This window comes from Terrapene carolina, unplaced genomic scaffold (assembly GCF_002925995.2).
Source record: "Terrapene carolina triunguis isolate 2854851 unplaced genomic scaffold, T_m_triunguis-2.0 Scaffold88, whole genome shotgun sequence".
Taxonomy (NCBI): Eukaryota; Metazoa; Chordata; order Testudines; family Emydidae; genus Terrapene; species Terrapene triunguis.
Genome location: NW_020664439.1, coordinates 24,042,351 through 24,065,095, shown reverse-complemented (window position 1 = coordinate 24,065,095; position 22,745 = coordinate 24,042,351). Strand labels below are relative to the sequence as shown.

Genomic DNA, 22,745 nt, shown 5'->3' with positions numbered 1-22,745 from the left:
TGAATCACTATCTTGGAAATGAAAGTTATATACAGTCGTGTGGATCTAGAGTTGGAATTACCAAAATTATAGTTACCAACCTGAACTTGTACATGAAGGTGTTCAGTTGTCCCAGGTCCTGAAAAAGGTGCAGCCCTCTTCCTTTCTGGGATTCAGAAAGTAATGAGGGTAAAAGCCCTCCCCATGCTCTTGAGGCACTTCTTCCACTGTTCTGAGATATGGCAGTGACTGCACCTCCTGATGTAGCGTGCTGTCCTGAAAAGGGGTCCCTGGAAAGGGATGGGTGGGGATTGGGGCTGAACAGTGAGCAACAAAGCTCAGACACTGCAAATCTGACTCGCAGCCGGGGTCACCCCTCCCACATGCCCTTGGTTGGAGGCACAAGGACACTCAGGCCATAGGCACAGCCCCCAACAGACACTGCTGGCCAAAAGAACCCAAACTCGAGTGCACCGGGTGCATGTGTACCAAGAATGGAATATGTATGGACAAGCACTGGAATCAAATACATGCTGAAAATGCATTTATGGAGGCCACAGGGTCTAATGGGCTGAGCAAGTGACTAATCAACTAAGGGCTCAGAGAATCTTGAGCTTTAACCCGGCTCAAGCCACTGTCCAACACATACTATCTGACCTCTTTGTGCTTCATTCATACAATTTGGTCAGAAAACTAGGCTGATGTAAGGAGCGCCCTCTGCTCCCCTATGCAGCTCCCCCCCCCGACACACACACACACACACAAAACCTCAAGTTACAGTTGAGCTGAATTACACTATCCTATTATGAACAAATAGCTCTTTCATTACCAAATATGAAGCTACAAGTTTGCTATCAGCAAGTTGCACCTGAATGAAGATATTAATTTGCTCATTATCTGTTTCAGTGACTGAAAATGGGAAGTTTGATAACAATGTGCATTTCTTTCTAAATTAAAAGGTCTAAATCCACTTCATGCAAAATTAATCAGTGGTAAGACAAGAAAGTTGCAGCTTTGTACGAGTGACAATAACTGTGCATACACCAGAGTCATGGGAAAGGAGACCCAGATTTTCAAAAAGGACTTCTATTTTGGATGCCTCCATTTTTGGTGTACAGCCTCAGAGACCTAGTAGTACATGATCCTCAGCTGTACTGAACACCCACAACTCCAGTAAAAGAACCACGGAATCTCTGAAAAATCAGGCCCTAGATCAGCATTTCTCAAATGCAGCCACCAGGGGCTTTTTCCTGTGGCCACAGCCTCCTGGACTGTGATTCGGGAGGGGAGGGGGCGGGGGAAGATACGACAAAATAGTGGCCCCTCCCCCTCCCTGCTGCTCCTGAATGCCCCGCCTTGGTGTTGATTGCTGGGGCCGCTAGCAGCGGTTGTGCTCTGCCACCCCTCTGGAGACTCCTGGGGCACAATGCGGGAGGAGCAGGGAGTCGGTGAATTCCCCACCTTCCTAGGGGCGGTGGGGCTCAGACTTTGGCCTTCAGCCCTGGGGTGGTGGATTGGCAGGCTCTGGCAGCGGGGCTTTGGGCTCCAGCTGTGCGGCAGCAGATCCCAGGCTCCGGCCGCGGGGCGTCAGGCTCCAGCCCCCCGCTGCCACCCCCAGCCCCCAATTCACCAACCCTCATTGCCCCTGGCCCCTGCTACCTTCCCCGACCCTCCATCCAGGCCTTAATTTGTCCCCAAGCTTGCCAGGGCTGAGTAAGTCTGCTGTGAAAAGCGATACACCTCTACCCTGATATAATGCGGTCCTCGGAAGCCAAAAAAAGTCTCACTGCCTTATAGGTGAGACCACATTATATCGGGTTCGGTCCGGTCCGGCGTACCAGCAAGAGCTGGTACACCGTGCCAGACTGGACCAGCTTCCCCAGTGGTGATTTAAAGGGCCCAGGGCTCCAGCTACTGTGGGGAGCCCCGGGCCCTTTAAATCACCGCCGGGGCTCCAGCAGCTGGGCTCTGGCGGTGATTTAAAGGGCCTGGGACTCCACACGAATTCGGATATAACACAGTAAAGCAGCGGGGCTCAGGTGGCGCTTTAAAGGGCCCGGGGCTCCTCGCTGCTTTACCGCGTTATATCCGAATTCGTGTTATATCGGGTCACGTTCTATCGAGGTAGAGGTGTACTTGTATTTTTGTTAATATCACCTTTCACAACAGACTTACTAACTAGCAATAAATACATTACAATGAGTTGGACGTGTATATGTGCATATTTATTTGTTTTTCCTAAAGCTAATTAAGTATTCTAGGGAAAGTGTGAGAGCAGCCACCAACTCTTTCTGGTGGCCGCACCCTGAGGCCACCAAAAAAATTGTCCTTAGAACCCCTACCCTAGATGTCCTAAACCAGGCACCCAAAATTAAAAACCAGTTGAAAGTTTGTCTCTAAATCTGAATGCATTTAACCTCATAAATCTAATACAGAGAAAACTTAAAACAATATCATACCTAGCAAATTTCAACAAAACATGCACAAATTGTAAGCTGCTAAATGCAAATTATGAAAGAGCAAGCAAAGTGCCAAATTACTTCTAAGTGCATTTTAAAATTGGACCCTACCTAATACAGTCATCCCCCAAAAGGCACTTTTTACAAGGTTACCTGGAACAGATAAAATGCCAACTTTTCATTATATTCCCACTGCTTCAGGGCTTGTTCCACCTCTTGAGGCATAACTACGGAGCCATTGCCTTGGTTTGAGGACACATGATAAAATTCTGCAATCTTTGCCAGCTGCTCTCGAAGGTATCTGGTTGAGATTTGAGTCCATTCTATGAAATAAGTTTACAGTTAAAAATTGACTTATCTTTCTTTTCATGTGATGACGTATTTGATTCTTCATAGTAAAAACACAACTTTTCAATTACCTCTACAGTCAAAATACCTTTACAAAACATTAAGCAGCAACTGTATAACACGATTCTGAACTAATAGGTTGTGTGTGTGCGCATCTCCTGTGCTTTGTTTTCAAAGTGTATACACCAGGAAGTATGTAACTAGCGTGCTAGCATAACGAATGTGTCCACCTGTAATTTAGAGGTACAAATACCAGCTACGACTTTAGGGAATCACCCATCTGCTCCATCAATGCTCAATATTCAATCATAAAGCAACCTTGCACAGAAGTGTAGGAATCAATATACTACAATTAATTACTTCAATGTGGAATCTTACTTTTTCCACACAAAGAATTATAACAAATAAAACTAAACAGGATTTTACACCAGCCAGAATTATTGGAAATAAAAAACTGTTCTTCTTATAATGCTTTGAAATTGATGTATAACAACCCTAATTTTAGTTTTTCCCTAGAACGTACCCTTCTTAGAGCAGTTTATTAGGTCAACAGACTGGCCACTGCAGTGTCAAATGTATCAAGACAAAACTTCTTTGAAGGTTCTCAAGTCAGACTGACAGAGATGCAATCACAGATTTGAGTCATCTTGCACTGCTCGTCACATAGTCATGACATTAACAGCAAGCATTAGTGCTTCTCTTAGCCTCATCCAACCCATGAGTCTACAGTTCAGGATGCTTTAGTGGGGGCAGGGATAATTAGTACATCAAGGATATCAAAATCATAGGGGCAGAAATCCACCCACTAGGTCACCTTTGGCAACCTCAAAGCATAAAAAGGTCAACTTCAACTCATTCTGTATCTCAAAGAGCTAGTGACACATTGCTTATGCCACTTGTGAGAACTGCTAATAAAACTCTAGATCTCACATTTATTTAAAAGGCCTCTGTCGAAAACCTTAAATCAAAATTAACCAACAGTTATTCAGGGGCACCCAGTCCTCGCAGTCTCCATTCATTGTACACCTACAGACTGCTCACAGTCTCTTGGTGCACGGCCACTTGAGAACCACAGGTCTCCCAGGCACAATTCTCACTATCTCAAAAAGATTCCTGTTAAGGGCATCATGAGCACATAAAGATGTGTCATCTGTCCTTAGCTCCGAACCTCTAGGTATAACAGCTGTCTTACCACGTGAGCCCTGCAAGATGCTCAGAGAAAGGGAAAAAATAACCCATAGACCAGTCCAGTCTGCTGCCAGAGAAGATTACCGTGTAACTCTGAAAATGGCCACAACTCCACCTGGCCATAAGTGAGAGAATCTTTTGGCACTTTCTTACATACAACCTTACTACCTGGGCCTAAACCTGATAGGATGTTCCCTGACCAGCTGGTCAGAGCCAATAGTGACTGAGCTAAGGGGTGGCTGTGCTGAATTTCAAAACTGACTTCAGCCGAAGCTACAGCAAGTGTCAGGCCACTTGAGTCTACACACAAGAGAGAGCAATACATAACAAATAATATTATGCTCCTCCTTCTTACACAGGACAGAGACGGATATTAAAACCTTGAGCCACCACCAACTTCACTGAATACACTTAAAAGTTCACCCTCAAGTAGTTTAAGTCACAAAATACAGGTTTGATTATATAAAAGCCGTTAAGGATTAAAAAAAATATATCAATTCTTTACTTGTACAATGTATTCTGCAATATTTTTATAGGATCAAATGTCTGCTAGTGCTTTACACAGAGGTTTGAATGCAATTTCCCTGACTTGGATTATTCATTCTCCTTCAGACCCCCAAATGAAGTAAACGGCTTTTTAAAAAACCAAGCAGGAAGGAGAATTTCTAGTTTCACAGTACTGAATGGGCAGGAAGCTACTGAATTGGGGAGGAGGGGTAAGGCAGGCAGCCCACTCCCTGGGAGATCTTTCCCAAGGATTTGTGGGAGATAGGAAGCAGAGGTAGCAGAGCTTCTTGCCACACCCTGTAGTCAGGGGAGTGGTCAAGCCTTGATGGCAAACTCAGTATTCCAAGCAAACTTTTGGGGTGTGACCCAAACCCTCCAGTTTTAGCCCACTGGAATTTTGCTAACCAAAAGAGTGTGTTTCCTATTACTTTAATCTCAGCACTTTTGGCTACTCAAAATATGACTCAGATTTCTACTAATACTACTTTTATTTCTTTTTGTGGTATGTCCCACTGCCCTGTTGAGTTTACCAAAACAGCTTCTTCTATTAACTGTACCTTTTCTTGCTTCAGAAAATTGCCATTATTTCTAACCTTACAGCTGATAGCTATGGAGAACAATTTCTCCATCTAATCTTTGTAGCACTCCTTTTAAAAGGCTATGCCTCAGATTTCTACCCCAACATGACCTCTTTTTCATCCTTTGAAATGCAGATACCTTGACATAGACATGTAAAATGTGTCTGAATATGAATTTAAATGCCTATTTTGAGGAACTCCAAATTGAACATTTGGCCCTAAATCTTTCCTTCTAGCTCATTACACCCAAAACCTTGGGTCTTCCTGTTGGCAGTTGCTCTTGTCTGAACTCCTAACATTTTCACTGAAGTCATGTGGGCCATTTGTTGAACCTTACATTAATATTTGTAAAGTCTTCTGATGTCTTGCCTTTCAAAAGCCCCAAACACCCCTCTCATCTTGCAGATGCTGTCCTTTGTCTGACTTGCACACCTCACAGGACACAATTAAGCATTTATCATCTGTGCACATGAAGAGGATTTCTGTGAATACAAACTACCACCAACATCACAAGCTTTGACCTTGCCATACACAGAACAATGCTAAACAAAGTTAATTAATCCACCACCATTTACCTCATTGAGTGTTTCGTTCTTAAGTTTAGAGTGAAGTGAACAATGTAGTAAAAGGCTGTGTGAAGTTTTGCAATAATGATGCAATTGCTGCGTTTCTGTCATTCTTATTCAGATAATCTCAGAAATATGGACCCAGTATGAGAGCAATACACAAAATATGGTGGAACTTTTCTTAAAATTAGTATAAATGCAGGAGTGGGTGGTAGCAGGGTCTACATGGACAGTTGATACGCACATGCTAATGTGCTATAGATTCACATCTCAGCTTGCCACACACTAACTCTGTCCAGACAAACTCTAAATTAATGTGGGGTGATAATTTAGGTGAAGGATTACCTACCTTAGAATTCCTCTTTTCCATCCTCTTAACAGTACAGCTGAATTTACTAGGGATATTTTTTAATGTCCCACAAGAGACAAATATGTTACAGAGTTATGTTTAACCAGCATGCAGCATATTTGAGAATAGTACATTCTTCTATGAATGCATAAAAGCACTGCTTTGACGGTCTAAACCTGTTTACTATCAAAGCTACAGGGACTCCCCATATGAAAGGCTAACATTTTCATTGTGGTCTGTGCAATATTTGATCCTCAGACTTTACGCTAGTTTGCTCATCTTTGAATCTTTTTCCCTGAATTTCTTCTACCATCAATATCTTTTGGAAGGGTTTTCTCTCCAAAGCTAGAGGCTTGGTACAAAAACGTGTAGTAATTTTCAGTGTTGTTTAAGCTTAAAACAACTATATAGAAATGTTTAGTAAATATTTGCTTCAAAACACTCACTCAATTTTCTAAAAACTATTGCAAATCCACCATTTCACACTTCTTTTCAATGTCACACGGTGAAAGGATAATTTTCCCAAGGCAATTTATTACCAGTACCTCAGTGCCACTGAGTTAGAAACCATGGAGAATGAATCATTTTCATTACTTAAGGCACAGACCTGAAACATTTTGAAGACTGCCAAAAACTAATCAGTGATGTACTGTATAATTATTCTCAGAAAGCTCTAAATAACCTTTGCAAAATAGCGAACTTGCATGCATAATGTAACCTTTAGCACCCATTTGGCACATTCAGAATGAAATCTGTGTTGGAACACTAATGTAATACTGAACCAAAAACTAAGTGCATCAGCCTTAGGATAGTCCTGTTATCTCGTTCCATTCTGATAACCATGTGCCTCCTCTATCATGGAACTGACCAAAGACAGAACTGAAACCAGAAGTATCCACCCACCTATTTTTCCCTCTGACATACCACTGGCTCTCCCTTTCCAGTAAGCAGAATAACATTTTCTTCACAAATACTGCCTCAGCTGGTGTAAACTGAAGCTATGCCACAAGTCACACCAACTGAGGATCTGGACCATTGATTTTGCTCAGAAGACTCAACGTTTTTATTTTTTCTTCTTTTTTTTTTTTTTTTTTTTTTTTTTAAAGTCAAGATAGTTTGAGAGAATTCTTTGGTTTAAATGCAGCATTACCAATATTCATTCCAGGCTCAGAAGATATGCCTTTGGTACTCAAACCTAATCCAGTGTCATTTTTTTATCTCCCTGGGATAGCATGATGTGCTGTCTCAGCGAAGATCATTAGCAGAGCTATTCACCGTGATTAGGGAAGCAATAAACTTATTTCTAGCAGTTAATACTATAACTCCTCCTAGGGTCTATCCCTAAAACTGTTTGGCGTAGAGGTAAGAGGAGAAAGGTGGTCAGAGGCTGGAGTGGAATAGCAAAAGCAGGAGATGGGAGACAGGTGAGTAAGTGCCTAGGACACTATATGTTCTATACAAACTAATAACAGGTTGGGGAAGGAGAGAAGAGAGAGTGTGACAGGCAAGGAATAGAAAAAAAGTAAAAGAGAAGCAAGGCAGCACTGGTCACAGGGTTGAGGGACAAGACCTAGAGACTCTCCTTCTCCAAATGTTTCTACGTTAGAGAGAACTTGGGAGGGGGAAGGGAAAGAGGCACCGAGCCCACAGTGACACCATCAGTCTCTTTCCCTTCCCTCTGAAGTCTGCCTGCTCCCTCTCCTCCATCCATGACTGCTGGGCCAGCAGCAGACCCCATCAGGAGTTGACACTGCCTTCTGCCTCCCTGCTGTTGTGATATAAGTGACTGTCACAGGAGGAAGAGGAGAAAAGGAAGGTGATGTGAACTCACATGTGAGATGAACTCAGCAGCCCAGCCACCAACCAGCAGCTGCATTAAAACACACGCATCACTGAGAAGCGGGGGGGGGGGGGGCAAATTCTCATCTAGGGATCCTCTTCTATCACATCTACAGGGTAAGAAGAGGATCCTACTGCAAACACCCCACGATCTCCCCAGTCCTTTTCCCTACAGGGAGGAGAAGGAGGGCCTGCTTTGGCAAGCCCTTCCCCTACACTCCATGGCCTGGGGAAAGGCAGCAGAGGACTCAATGCTGCACCCACATACACCAACTGGAACGGTCATGAGGGGTAGGAAAGGCCCTGTTGCAATGCGTACCTCACCCCAAGCATTGGGGGTGGGGTATGCAAGAGAAGAGATTCTGCCCACTCAAAAAGTGATAAGGGTGAAACAGGGAGTTAGAGGTAGTCATAAGTAAGGCGGTCAGTCCCCAAAAAGTCGCAGATCTGCTTCACTGATATGGAGATGAGCTTCTCCTATAGAGAAAAGGGGGGAAAGGAGCAGCAGAGAGGGAAGGGAGAAAAAAGGCAGACATTTATCCCACCAAAAAGCACTTTTTGTCAGTAACAGACAAGAGGCACGGACCCCAGATCAGCCAAGTCCAATATCAGGGAGAGATAAGAGGGGGCTCCTCTGCCTGACTTAAGGAAATGAGAACAGAACATGGAGACATGAACCTAATTCAATGTTTTTGGCCTTTTTCCAGTCACTGGTGATGGGACGCGGTCCCATTTCAACAGAGTTCTGAAATGCACTCCAGCAATCATTACATATTACAGAGTATCTGGGCCCGAACCTGAACACTGGGTCCAAACACATTCAGACTTTGGAGAATGCCTGATCTAAGCATCATGGCACAGACCCATCTCTACCATTTATTACTGTATCTTGGGAAATCGATCTTAACAGTGTTGCAGAAACTTGCCTCAAGCTGCAATTGTGTCATCCTTAGATTGCACAGAATATACAAGGCCAGACCCGGACAGAAGTTTGATGGGAGCACGCTCTAAGGAAAACCCAGGACAACACAACTCGTTCATTTTGCCAGTTCAGTAAGAGACTCTTATCTGTTGGTGACAGTACTAAATCCATACACTTGCAAGACAGCACTGTGCCAAAGGTCCCATCTTTTGGATGAGATGCAAAAACAGGATCCTAACTGCCAAATGCACAACTAAACTAGGTTAACTTAACTTTGTTTCATTTCCTTTCATTACAGCCACTCTATTAAATACACGAATTATTACATTGTAAACATTGCTTTTTCCCCTTCTGAATCTATACCTTTTCTGTGACATTCTATTCCCCAGTGTCTTGCCTATTGCTCTCACCTGTTTTCATATTTAGACTCCCGAATGAGAATTATTAATTCAACACAACACTGTTTTCTGCCTCTGTAGCTCAAGTTCATTGCTTTAGGAGTTTGCTGCTACTAATATGCAGTCAAAATACATTCATAGTCACGGGTGCAATAGTATTATATAGTCATAAATTATCCAATCCTAAATTAACCTACAACACTGTCACACAATTTAAAAAAATGTGTTCAGATTTAAAGATGGCTTTTTTCAGGCTGCCATGACCATTCACTTTGTGAAAAAACCAAACTGCCACAGGCCGCAAAAACCTCTTAAAAGTCCTGACAAAGAAACATTCTCCAAAAGTCTAGATGTGACAGTGGAAAGAACAGAAGGCTAGCAGGGATGAGGACAGAGTTAAGTCTGCGTGGATGACTTAATTTTCCTATTTTCTAATGTTGGGAGTTTCTCTAACTTTATCTTTGGAGTTTGGTTAAAGTCTGTGCATCTCACAGAAAGTGAGATCCTCTTAAGACCTGCAGTATGAAGAAGTTTTTACCTAGAACTAGTAGTGCTGTAACTATTTACCACTTCTACTGTACTCTGTATCTCAAATCACAGCACAAACATTAAACAATCTTCACAACTCCCCTGCCACATAGGATAGAAAGAACTCCTAATTTCTTTCTTCTTAGGCAATTCTTTCTCTCTCTCTCTTTTCTTTTTCCATTGCAATTAACCGCCCTTCCTTTCAGCCAAGCTCACAACCTCTTTTTTTCAGTTCCTCTCCATTCCTATTCCCCAATATCCAAGGAGTTACCAAATCCTACTCATTCTTTTCCAATATCTCCAAATTTCCACTCTTGTGCCTACGGCTAAAGTGCTTGCCCATGCATTGATTATCCTCCTGAATACTTCAAGCGTCATCTTTCTGCCCTCCACCATTCCTGTATTGCTCTCCTCCACTCCATTTAGAATGCAACTACCACCACTTGGACAATATCAGCTCACACTGAATCCCTCCACAGACCTCCTCTCACCTATCCCCACCCAAATTCAACTGCCCTCCTTGCCTTCTATTCCTGCTCAAACCTTCTCTGCCTGGCTGTTCTCAGGCCTGGTCTACACTACGAGTTTAGGTCGACTTTAGCCGCGTTAAATCGACTTAAGCCTGGCCACGTTTACACTACGAAGCCCTTTCTGTCGACTTAAAGGGCCCTTTAAACCGGTTTCCTAACACCACCTCGACAAGGGGATTAGCGATAAAATCGGCCTTAGGGGGTCGGAATTGGGTTAGTGTGGACGGAATTCGACATTACTGGCCTCCGGGAGCTATCCCACAGTGCTTCATTGTGACCGCTCTGGACAGCACTCTCATCTCAGATGCACTGGCCAGGTAGACAGGAAAAGCCCCGCGAACGTTTGAATTTCATTTCCTGTTTGCTCAGCGTGGAGAGCACAGGTGACCATGCAGAGCCCATCAGCACAGGTAACCGTGATGGAGTCCCAGTCCCAGTCCCAGGATCGCAGAAGAGCTCCAGCCTGGACCGAGCGGGAGGTACGGGATCTGATCGCCATCTGGGGAGATGAATCAGTGCTCGCCGAACTCCGAAGCAGTAAAAGAAATGGCAAAACATTACAAAAGATCTCCAAGGCCATGAAGGACAGAGGCCATAACAGGGATGCACAGCAGTGCCGCGTGAAAATTAAGGAGCTAAGGCAAGCCTACCACAAAGTCAGAGACGCAAACGGAAGGTCCGGGGCAGAGCCGCAAACATGCCGCTACTACGCGGAGCTGCATGCCATTCTAGGGGGTGCAGCCACCACTAGCCCAAGCGTGTTCTATGAGTCCCTCTCTGCAAACGGGGAAGCGGGTTCGGCGGACGAGGAAGATGAGGATGGAGAGAACATAGATAGCTCACAGCAGCAAGGAAGCGGAGAAACCAGTTACCCCAACAGCCAGGATATGTTTGTCACCCTGGACCTGGAACCAGTAACCCCCGAACTCACCCAAGACCCTGAGGGCACACAGGGGACCTCTGGTGAGTGTACTTTTGCAAAAATTACACATGGTTTAAAAACAAGCGTGTTTAATGATTAATGATTAATTTGCCCTGGCAATCGCGGCCAGTACAGCTACTGGAAAAGTCTGTTAACGTGTATGGGGATGGAGCGGAAATCCTCCAGGGACATCTCCAGAAAGCTCTCCTTCATGTACTCCCAAAGCCTTTGCAAAAGGTTTCTGGGGAGGGCTGCCTTATCCTGTCCGCCATGGTAGGACACTTTACCACGCCAGGCCAGTAGCACGTAGTCTGGAATCATTGCATAACAAAGCATGGCAGCGTATGGTCCCGGTGTTTGCTGGCATGCAGACAACATCCATTCCTTATCTCTCTTTGTTATCCTCAGGAGAGTGATATCATTCACGGTCACCTGGTTAAAATGGGGCAATTTTATTAAGGGGACATTCAGAGGTGCCCCTTCCTGCTCTGCTGAACAGAAATATACCCCGCTGTTAACCACGCGGTGGGGGGGAGGGTTGAAGTGACCATCCCAGAGAATTGGGTGTGTGGGGGAGGGGAGTTAGTTGGGTTTGTGCTGCATGTTAAACCTGAAATCGCAGCCCCTCCTTTTACATTGCAAACCCATTTTAAATGGCACGGGTGCTTGGTATGGGAAATGAGGGCAGAACTGTTTGAAACCATCCCCACATGTTAAGAAGGTTAAAAAAGCCCAAAGACTATATGTCTTACCATGGCTGCCTGCAAGCTGAAATCTGTGTCCTGGCACTGCGTGAGTGATCTCTCACACCAAACCAGGAGACTCTCAATATAAGAGGAATAATGCGACCTTGTAACGAAAGCACATGTGCTGTGTGATGTTGTGAACAGCAAAATCTAACGTGAAAGAGTCTACCCATTGTTCTCTAAAATGTATCTTTTTTAACAACCTCTCCCTTCTCCACCAGCTGCAAATCTTACTCCTTCGCAGAGGCTAGTGAATATTCGAAGAAGGAAGCGAAGGACGCGTGACGAAATGTTTACTGAACTTCAGACTGCCTCCCACGCTGACAGAGCACAGCTGAATGCGTGGAGGCAGTCAATGACTGATTTTAAAAAAGCCCAATATGAGCGAGAGGAGAGGTGGCGTGCTGAAGAGGAGAAGTTGCGTGCTGAAACGCGGGTTGAAGAGGAGAGGTGGCGTCAACTTGTAATCAGAAAGCAAGAGTCGATGCTCCGGCTGCTGGAGCATCAAAGTGATATGCTCCTGCGTATGGTTGAGCTGCAGGAAAGGCAGCAGGAGCAGAGACCGCCGCTACAGCCCCTCTGTAACCAGCAGCCCTCCTCCCCAAGTCCCATTGCCTCCTCACCCAGACGCCCAAGAACACGGTGGGGAGGCCTTCGGCCACCCACTCACTCCACCCTAGATGATTTCCATAGCAATAAGTTTTAAAGTTTTAAATTGGAGTGTGTCCTTTTCCTTCCCTCCTCCCCCACCCATCCCGGGCTACCTTTCCAATTATCCCCCTAGTTGTGTGCTGAATTAATAAAGAATGCATGAATGTGAAGCAACAATGACTTTATTGCCTCTGCAAGTGGTGCTCGAAGGGGGGAGGATAGTAGGGGAGGGTGGGGTGGTTGGTTTGCAGGGAAGTAGAGTTAACAGGGTGGTGGGGGAGGGGCAGAGGGTTCATCAAGGAGCAACAAACAGAAGTTTCACTCCGTAGCCTGGCCAGTCACAAAACTGGTTTTCAACGCTTCTCTGATGCGCACCGCGCCCTGCTGTGCTCCTCTAACCGCCCTGGTGTCTGGCTGCGCGTAATCAGCGGCCAGGCGATTTGCCTCAACCTCCCACCCCGCCATAAATGTCTCCCCCTTACTTTCACATATATTGTGGAGCGCACAGCAAGCAGCAATAACAATGGGGAGATTCTTTTCGCTAAGGTCTGAGCGAGTCAGTAAGCTGCGCCAGCGCGCTTTTAAACAGCCAAATGCACATTCCACCACCATTCGGCACTTGCTCAGCCTGTAGTTGAACAGGTCCTGACTGCTGTCCAGGCTGCCTGTGTATGGCTTCATGAGCCATGGCATTAAGGGGTAGGCTGGGTCCCCAAGGATCACGATAGGCATTTCAACATCCCCAATGGTTATTTTCTGGTCCGGGAAGAAAGTCCCTTCCTCCAGCTTTCGAAACAGAAGAGACTGCCTGAAGACGCGAGCATCATGTACTCTTCCCGGCCAGCCCACGTTGATGTCGGTGAAACGTCCCTTGTGATCCACCAGAGCTTGCAGCAGCATTGAAAAGTACCCCTTGCGGTTTATGTAGTCGGTGGCTTGGTGCGCCGGTGCCAAGATAGGGATATGGGTTCCGTCTATCGCCCCACCACAGTTTGGGAATCCCATTGCAGCAAAGCCATCCACTATGGTCTGCAGGTTTCCCAGAGTCACTACCCTTGATATCACCAGGTCTCTCATTGCCCTGGCAACTTGGATCACAGCAGCCCCCACAGTAGATTTGCCCACTCCAAATTGATTCCCGACTGACCGGTAGCTGTTTGGCGTTGCAAGCTTCCACAGGGCTATCGCCACTCGCTTCTCCACTGTGAGGGCTGCTCTCATCCTGGTATTCTGGCGCTTCAGGGCAGGGGAAAGCAAGTCACAAAGTTCCATGAAAGTGCCCTTACGCATGCGAAAGTTTCGCAGCCACTGGGCATCGTCCCAGACCTGCAACACGATGCGGTCCCACCACTCTGTGCTTGTTTCCCGGGCCCAGAATCGGCGGTCCACGGCATGAACCTGCCCCAGTAACACCAAGATTTCCACATTGCTGGGGCCTGTGCCTTGTGAGAGGTCCATGTCAATTTCCTCATCACTATCGTCGCCGCGCTGCAATCGCCTCCTCCTCAGCTGGTCCTGGTTTGGCTTTGGCATGTCCAGGAGGCTCTGCATGTTTTCCAGGACAATGCGCGTGGTGTTCATAGTGCTCATAATTGCCGCGGTGATCTGAGCGGGCTCCATGATCCCAGTGCTGGCTATGGCGTCTGGTCTGAAAAAAGGCGCGAAAGTAGTATCTGACGGACCAGGGGAAGAAGGGAGGGAGGGAGGGAGAGAGGGAGGGGTGAGTGACGACATGGCGTACAGGTACAGGGAATTAAAATCAAGAAAGGTGGCTTTGCATCAGGGAGAAACACAAACAACTGTCACACAGAATGCCCCCCCCCCAAAGATTGAACTCAAAAGCCTGGGTTTAGCAGGAGGGAGGGGGGAAGCAAATGAATGCAGAATAAATCTATTTTTTACATCTTAAGACGACGGTGCAGCATGACTGATAGCCCTCGGCATTTTCTGGGTGCTTGGCAGCAAATACTGGGCGCTTGGCAGTAAGCCTTCAGGTCTATTGCACCATCTGATACCCACTGCAATATGACAACGACGGATACCAATCGTAATATGCTATCTACTGCCCAAAAGGCAAGGGGTTGCTGCTGTGTAGCAATCTAGCCCCACGTCTGCCAGCCCCATGTCTGCCAGCACCCAGATCGCCATCGGCCTCTTCTGGGTGCTTAGCAGACAATACTGGGCACTTGGCAGAAAATAGCATACTACGACTCTGCTAACGTGCAATGAGCCAGCAGGGCGCCTGGCAGAAAATAGCATACTACGACTGATAACCATCATTGTCTGCCCGGGTGCCCATGATCGACAGCCACTGCAGTACGACGACGACGGATACCAGTCATAATATACCATCTTCTACCAAAAGGCAAGGGGCTGGTGCAATGCAGCCCTACGGCTGCCAGCCCCACAGCTGCCAGCACCCAGATCGCCAATAAAGGCTACCAGTCATGCTGCACCGTCTACCGCCAAAAGGCAGTAAGCTGCTGCTGCTGTTTAGCAATGCAGTCCCACGTTTGCCGGCACCCGGAAGAGATATGGTGACGGTGAGCTGAGCTGAGCGGGCTCAATGCTTGGCGTGGTATGTTGTCTGCACAGGTAACCCAGGTAAAAAGGCGCGAATCTATTGTCTGCCGTTGCTGTGACGGCGGGGGAGGGGCCTGACGCAATGTACCCAGAACCCCTCGCGGCACTGCTTTGCATCATCCGAGCATTGCGATCTCAACCCATAATTCCAATGGGCGCCGGAGACTCCGGGAACTGTGGGATAGGTACCATAGTGCAATGCGCCGGAAGTCGACGCTAGCCTCGGTACTGTGGACGCGGTCCGCCGACTTCATGCACTTAGAGCATTTTAGGTGGGGACACACACAATCGGCTGCATACAACCGGTTTCTATAAAACCGGCTTCTATAAATCCGACCTAATTTTGTAGTGTAGACATAGCCTCAGTTATTACCACCATCACCTTTGCTCATGAATCCTACTTCACTTCTCCCCCCATCTCCATGCTTTCTCTCTTGCTGACCCCACAGCCTATTCCCAGTATGCTAGGCATCTCGCTCCTTTCAAACCCAGTCCATAATAGTACAAATGTCATCTCCAAATTAAATTTAAAAATATATATGCTCGAATAATCCCTCTCCTGGGATTTCTAGCATGCCTCATATGTCTTTTCAGATTGTAAGTTTCTCAGGCAGGGACCACATTTTATGCTGTGTTGCATGCACTCTGGGCACTTCAATAATGAAGTAATAGTATCTTTACCCATGTTTTACACATGGGGAAAGTGTCACGGGGATTAAATGACTTTACAAGATCATCCAGACAGTAAGTGAAAGAGCTGGTATTAGAACTCAAAAATTCCTATCCCCTCACCCCATGCTTAGCATCTACACTGAGGCATATGTATCCTGTCCTTCCAATCTTTCTGTACCTTTAACTGAACTGTGCAGGCTCTGTAGGGCCTTACTTGTCCAGCAACTTGAAAGTACACTTCCTTGCCTAGAGACAGATTTGCTTTTCTTACAATATGAAACATGCAATGTTTTGAAAAAACTATCCTTTTTAGTCTAATGATATCTAACTAATGATTTGGGATTTTAAGAGTGCCCTCTCTTTTTTTTTTGCCCTTTTAATTAAAAGGGATTTTCTATTCACTTTCAAGGAACTAACATCCCACTGTGCACAGAAAGGGAGGACAGGGGATCCTATACAAAAATATTTGATATTTATAACAAGTCAGTTTAAGTTTGCAGATTTTTGCAAATATGATTTTATTTTGTTTGGTGTGTTCTCATGTTAGGTCATGGTTTTGCTCGTTTGTGTTTCCCAGTTCATTTGTACATTCAACATGTGTCATGTCCTGTGACACAACCCTTTCTAATGACAGAAACATTCAAATAACAGTCATTACAAAAATAAATCCTACAGCTCGTAAGTCATTTCAGGGCAACAACTCACATAACTTAAGGCTGCATGATTGAGCCTATCTTTTGCACTTTCTTGCTTGACTTGTTTGAATGACAAAAGCACCACTTTCTCCTTCGCAATTCCAGAATGCTCTATGCACACTGCAGCTTACTTTGTGGAGTGGCATATAAGAAGCGGAGGAAAGAGTGGTCTTGGAATAACTTCCGTGGATGAATTAGTGTTGGCCCATATTATGGCCTGGCCACACTCCCAGACAGAATAAGCTACAAGACTTGGTGGGACAGATCAAGGCGTATCTATGCTACAGTGCAAAATGCTCTCCGACACCCCACACCCAGAAAACACTCTTCACGGGTGTGGCACATGAGCTGTTTCAGATTTGGAAAAATTGCAGATGAACAATTGCATCCTGCTTAGCCACCTCTTTCTCCCCATGTCCTAGATCTAATGCAACATGTTACCAGCATCAAAGTAAACAAAAAATAGTTAAATTCTTTCAACAGAAAGAAAAAAGCTGAAAGAGAGGGTTCTCTACGCTATTGAAAAGAGCAGATATATATGAAATTGAGAAGCACTGAGAAATAGGGCAGCAAATAGGCTGCCAAAATTCAAGTATACTCCTTAAAAGACCTGATTAGGGTTACCAAATCTTTTTTTTTGGCGGGACAATCCACCAGCAAATGTTGCCCTTCTCTGCATCTTTTCTAATTCTAATACATCTTTTTTGAGATGGGATGACCAGAACTGCACACAGTATTCAAAGTGTGGTCGTACCATGCATTTATATAGCGACATTCTGATATTTTCTGACTTATTTTCTATCCCTTTCCCAATGGTTCCTAATATTCTGTTCACCTTTTTGACTGCCGCTGTACATTGAGCAGATGTTTTCAGAGAACTATCCAAGATATCACTCAAAAGAGAGATCTTGGAGTGAACAGCTAATTTCGATATCATCCATTTGTACATAGAACTTGAATTATTTTTTCCAAGGTGCATTACCTTGCACTTAACACCAAATTTCATCTGCCATTTTACCGCCCAGTCACCCATTTTAGTGACATCCCTTTGTAACTCTTCAGTCAGCTTTGGACTTAAATGATCTCAACAGTGGAGAGTGAGTTATGAATATGCTGAACATCACTGGTCCCAGTACAGCTCCTGGGGGGACCCTGCTATTTATCTCTCTCCATTGTGAAAACGGACCATTTATTCCTACCCTTTGTTTCCTATTTTTTGACCAGTTACTGATCCATGAGAGGACTTTCCCTATTATCCCATGACTCTTTACTTTGCTTAAGAGCATTTGGGTGAGGAACCTTGTCAAAGGTTTTCTGAAAGTACAAGCACGCTATGTTGGCATGGGATCTATATGGGTGTGGGGATCTCACCCATATCCTTTGCAGTCAAGACCAATGCAAAGAATTCACGCAGCTTCTCTGCAACGGTCTTGCCTTCTCTGGGCACTGATTCAGTACCTCGATTGTTCAGTGGCCCCAATGACCGTTTGGCAGGCTTCCTGCTCTGATGTACTTTTAAAAAATGCTGTTAGTTTGTGTGTGTTTTGCTAGTTGCTCTTCAAATTCTTTCTTGGTCTGCCTTATATTTTACACTTGACTTGCCAGAGTTTATGCCTCTTTCTATTTTCATCATTAGTAGTTGATTTCCAATTTTTAAAGGATGACTTTTTAACTCTAACTGCCTTTTTTACTCTGCTGTTTAGCAAGAGTGGCTTTTTTTTTTTTTTTACACTTGGGATATATATTTTGTTTGAGCCTCTATTATGGTGTTTTTAAATAGCCTCCGTACAGTTTGCAGGCATTTCACCCTTGTGACTGTTCCTTTTAATCTCCATTTAACTAGCCTCCTCGTTTTTGTATAGTTCCCCTTTTTGAAGCTAAATGCTACTGTGGTGGGTTTCTTTGGTATTTTTCCCCTACAAGGACGTAATTTTAATTACACTAGGGTCGCTATTACCAAGTGGTTCAGCTTTACCCTCTTTCGGACCAGATCCTGTGCTCCACTTAGGCCTAAGTCAAGAACTGTTCCAGGACTAGCTGCTCCAAGAAGGAATCATTTGAATGTGTCTAGAAATTTCATTTCTGCATCCCTTTCTGAGGTCATATATCCGGTCAATATGAGAATAGCTGCAATCCTCCATTATTATTGCATTGTCTGCTTCTGTAGCCTCTCTAATCTCCCTGAGCATTTCACAATCACCATCACCATCCTGGTCAGGTGGTCAGTCCTACTGCTATACTCTTATTGTTCAAACATGGAATTTTTATCCATAGAGATTCTATGGTACCGTTATTTGACTCCATACTTTCTTTCACATATAGTGCCACTCTCCCACCAGCAGGGCCTACACTGTCATTCCTATATATTTTGTACCTTGATATTACTGTGTTCCATTAGGTATCCTCATTCTACCAAGTTTCTGTGATGCCTATTATATCAATATCCTTCCTCATTTCATGCTAAGCACTCTAGTTCACCATCTTAGTATTTAGACTTCTAGCATTTGTACATAAGCACTTGTACAATTTTGTCAATATTTAGTTACTTGCCTTCATGTGTTATATTTAAATGGGACTCTTTTACAGTTGACTGTTTCTCACTAGCTTCTATCTGTAGTTTACCAATTTCTTTCCTATCTTCTTTACTAGCATATGCAGTTTCCCCTTTAATAAATTCATCCCTAAATGATGTTTCCACCCAAACGTTGTTTAGAGCAACCCTGAAGCTTCTCTAACCTACACTGAAAATCTAGCTGATTCAGAACTAGCCCCAGGATTGGGGTTGGGGTGGTTGCACACTGCTCCTTTGTACCTACCCCCATCTAGCTGTGCTCAGAATATGGTAAGCTGATAATCAGCCCCATTTCCAAAGACAGACATAAAATTAAGGTTCTCAGAGGAAAATGTGGGCTTGCAGAATACTCTCGTTATAATTATTTTAAACTCAAATATTTATGATCCCTCAGTAGACTGTCCTCCAAAGACCCAATTTCTATCTAATAAGATATAAATGCAACCTGAAAACTCATCTTGCCAGTAAATCCACATTTACTTGTGCCTCACTGGCTGGTACAGTGGGTTAATGTACAAGCCTTTCATCTCTTGAGACACAAGACCAGCTCTTGTAGAATCACAAATTACTTCTCTCAATGATTTGTGATGTGTACTGAGGGCAAGGATACATTTTTGTCCTGAACTTTTCTCAGAGCACACTTGTAGAAGACACCAAAACAACATATTTGTGTGGTACAAAAGTTTGATCAGCATAAGTTTAACATGGATGTATTAGTAAGAGACTGCCAAAGCCAAGAGTGAGTTATATAGATTATCCCCAAAAAGCACTATGAAAACCTTTACAGCATATCAAAATGCCATGTATTTGGTATATGCCACATGTTTTACAGAAAAAATTATAAATATTTCAGTTATAGGAAACAATTCTAGTTTCTATGTTTCATATCCCTTTGCCTGACTTCTTTAGTAGCATGAGTACAAGTAGGCAGACTAAAGTTTTTGTTCCTGTTCTAACTCAAGTTAGCCGATTGCCAATTAACTAATATGTTTTAAAATACTAATCTAGAAACCCCTAGCATTTGTCCGATGACAAAAAAAAATTGTCATTTACTTTAGCCCAAAACCTAGGGCAAAACCAAACATTAATATCTTAGATCAAACATTTTTGAGTGTCTAGATTATCATCCTGTGCACTGAATGACCCTGTGATCATGTACTTAAAAGACTATCATAATGCATATGCACTAAAAGGCTAAATTAATGTTGCATGGTTAACCTCAGATCTGGCATTTCCCAACTTCTGAGTGACAAATTTTGCCATCTTAATGTTCTTTTAATGTATTTTTATAATGCAATGTCCATTTCATAATCAAGTTGATTATAAACTAATCAACTGACTCTTGTTTGTTAATGAATTTGCCATGAGCAGCAATATTTCCAAAAAACAATACTATATACGCAGACACCCTCAGTTTGTCTCCTTCCTGGTTTGACTCTGAATCTGAAGCCCCAGGTTATGCAGGTTGGAAAATAAAATAGCACACCTAGTATTAACGGTGCTAGCACCACGCAGCACTACCACAGGTTTCCTTGGTTCCATCTACTACTGTTTTAAAACTTCCAAAATACAAAGACTTTCAGAGTTTTTGAAAAGTTGGGTCAGATACTTATTTCTGTACATACCCATTTGAGGGCTAAGTTGTCTAAGATTTTTGCTAAAAGGTGAAAAACATGCTTGTCTAGCTTAAAATGGGTTAATCAAAGCAAAGTTTAGGGGCTAAAAACCCACAAATAGTAACTGAAAAAATGTTTGCATGAAATACCAGCAAGATATGACAGCCAGACACACTACAGGTGCTCATAGTAGGGACACGGAAGTGTTGCAGTGAAAAACAAAGGGCTTTTGCTTTAACTTAGTGGTTTACATTACAAATAAAGGGCGGAGGAAGGGAATTATTAATTCCAGGTACTGGAAGAGTTGTAAACATATATTATTTCATCCCTAACAATCTGCATACTCTCCAACTTCCAAACTGGCTAAATATTTTTTATTTAGTTTTAGTCCCTTTGATGTTGGATTCCAAGGCACAGTTCTGAGCTGCCAATTTAAAGTGACATTTGACTTAAAACAGAAAGTCAGGGTTTACCAGGTGCACTCAGCAGCAGAGATGTACTTCAGCTATGTTTAACAATTGTTTAAAAAGTACTTTCAGTATTAAACTTTAAATATTAAATTAAAAAATGCTTTCCGTAAACCCCGGAGGTTAACAACTTGACTTGGTATCTATCAAATCCTCTGTTTATCTGCTAAAAACCTCTGTTCATATATTATCTCGTCCTGATATCCATTTTGTATTTTTCGCCCATTTACAGTAGAACCTCAGAGTTATGAACACGTTGGGAATGGAGGTTGTTTGTCACTCTGAACAAAATGTTATGGTTGTCCTTTCAAAAGTTTACAACTGAACATTGACTTAATACAGCTTTGAAACTTTACTATGCAGAAGAAAAATGCTGCTTTAAACCATCTTAATTTAAATGAAAGAAGCACTGAAACAGTTCCCTTATCTTGTCAAATCTTTTTTTTTTAAACTTTCTCTTTATTTATTTATTTTTAGGACTTTACAGTATTGTACTGTATCTGCTTTTTTTTCCCCCTCCTTTCTTTTTCTTTTTTGTCTCTGCTGCTGCCTGATTGTGTGCTTCCGGTTCCAAATGAGGTGTGTGGTTGACCAGTTAGTTCATAACTCTGTTTGTAACTCTGAGGTTCTACTGTATTTTGTCCTGTCTCATATCTAGGTTGGGACTGTCTTTTTATTTGCCATTTGGCTGGCACAGTGCATAGCACAACACAGCCCTGATTCTTGATTGGGGTTTCTAGATGTTACCATAATACAAATAATAAATTAGTACAAACCCGCAAACAAGGAAGAGTGGCAGGAAGAAGCTAGAGAGGGAGGATTTAGGTAAGGGACATAGTGCTAGAATACAGAAGAGAGAGATCCGCAGTTGGAATAGTGGGCTTGTCCCAGAGGAAATGGAAAATGGGTAGCGGGAACGAGATGGACCATGCTAATGACTTATGCCATTTTCCTGATCTGATATATGGCTATTTCCCCCAGGAGCAGGCTTGTTCCAATTATTATTTATGTTCTGGTAGTGCCTAGGAACCACAATCAGCAGCACCATTCTGGTAGGCAATGTACACACAAGGAAGGGAGAAGACAGTCCCTGCCCCAGCGAGCTCACACTAAGCTATTCTGACAACACTGAGAAAGACATACAGGTCAGATCTGGATCAGGCAGCCAACGCTGTCTGTACATACATAAAATCTGACATGAAATGTAAACTCTCCAGCCTTGAACAGTCTGCAAATATGTTTTCAAGTTGGAGTTAAGCAGGAAGACATAAATTCCCCATTGCTCTTGAAAGAGCATGCCATTGTCACGGTTCTTGAAAGCTCTTTAGAGTTTCATGTTCACATACATGGTACATTCAGTACTTGGCCCAGTACTTCTAGTTGGTGCCAGAAGGTAGCATTCAACCCCCACTGGTGAAATGAAAAGTGCTCCCACAATCATTTAAATATAATTATGCCTAAAATATAAACTTTCAAATTTCATTTCAGGCTTTTCAAAGTAACAATTCAATTCACTCCAGGATGACATTCATCCTAGCATACAAGGACCTCTGGCCATTTAAGCCTTTAACTTCATAATAAGAGGAACTTGAATGGCCATAGACCCCTTGGTGAGCTCTCTACACTGGGA

The 22,745-nt window shown here is 43.8% G+C and overlaps 1 protein-coding gene across 1 annotated transcript in view; it reads right to left on the bottom strand.

Annotated features, from left to right (window-relative positions):
• MED12L (mediator complex subunit 12L) overlaps window positions 1-22,745 on the bottom strand; it is a 322,140-nt gene that overhangs the window by 272,562 nt on the left and 26,833 nt on the right. Inside the window, exon 5 of the mRNA XM_026649916.1 lies at window positions 2,592-2,761. Within this exon, the coding sequence (XP_026505701.1) occupies window positions 2,592-2,761 (170 nt within the window). The remainder of the gene's footprint in view (window positions 1-2,591; window positions 2,762-22,745) is intronic.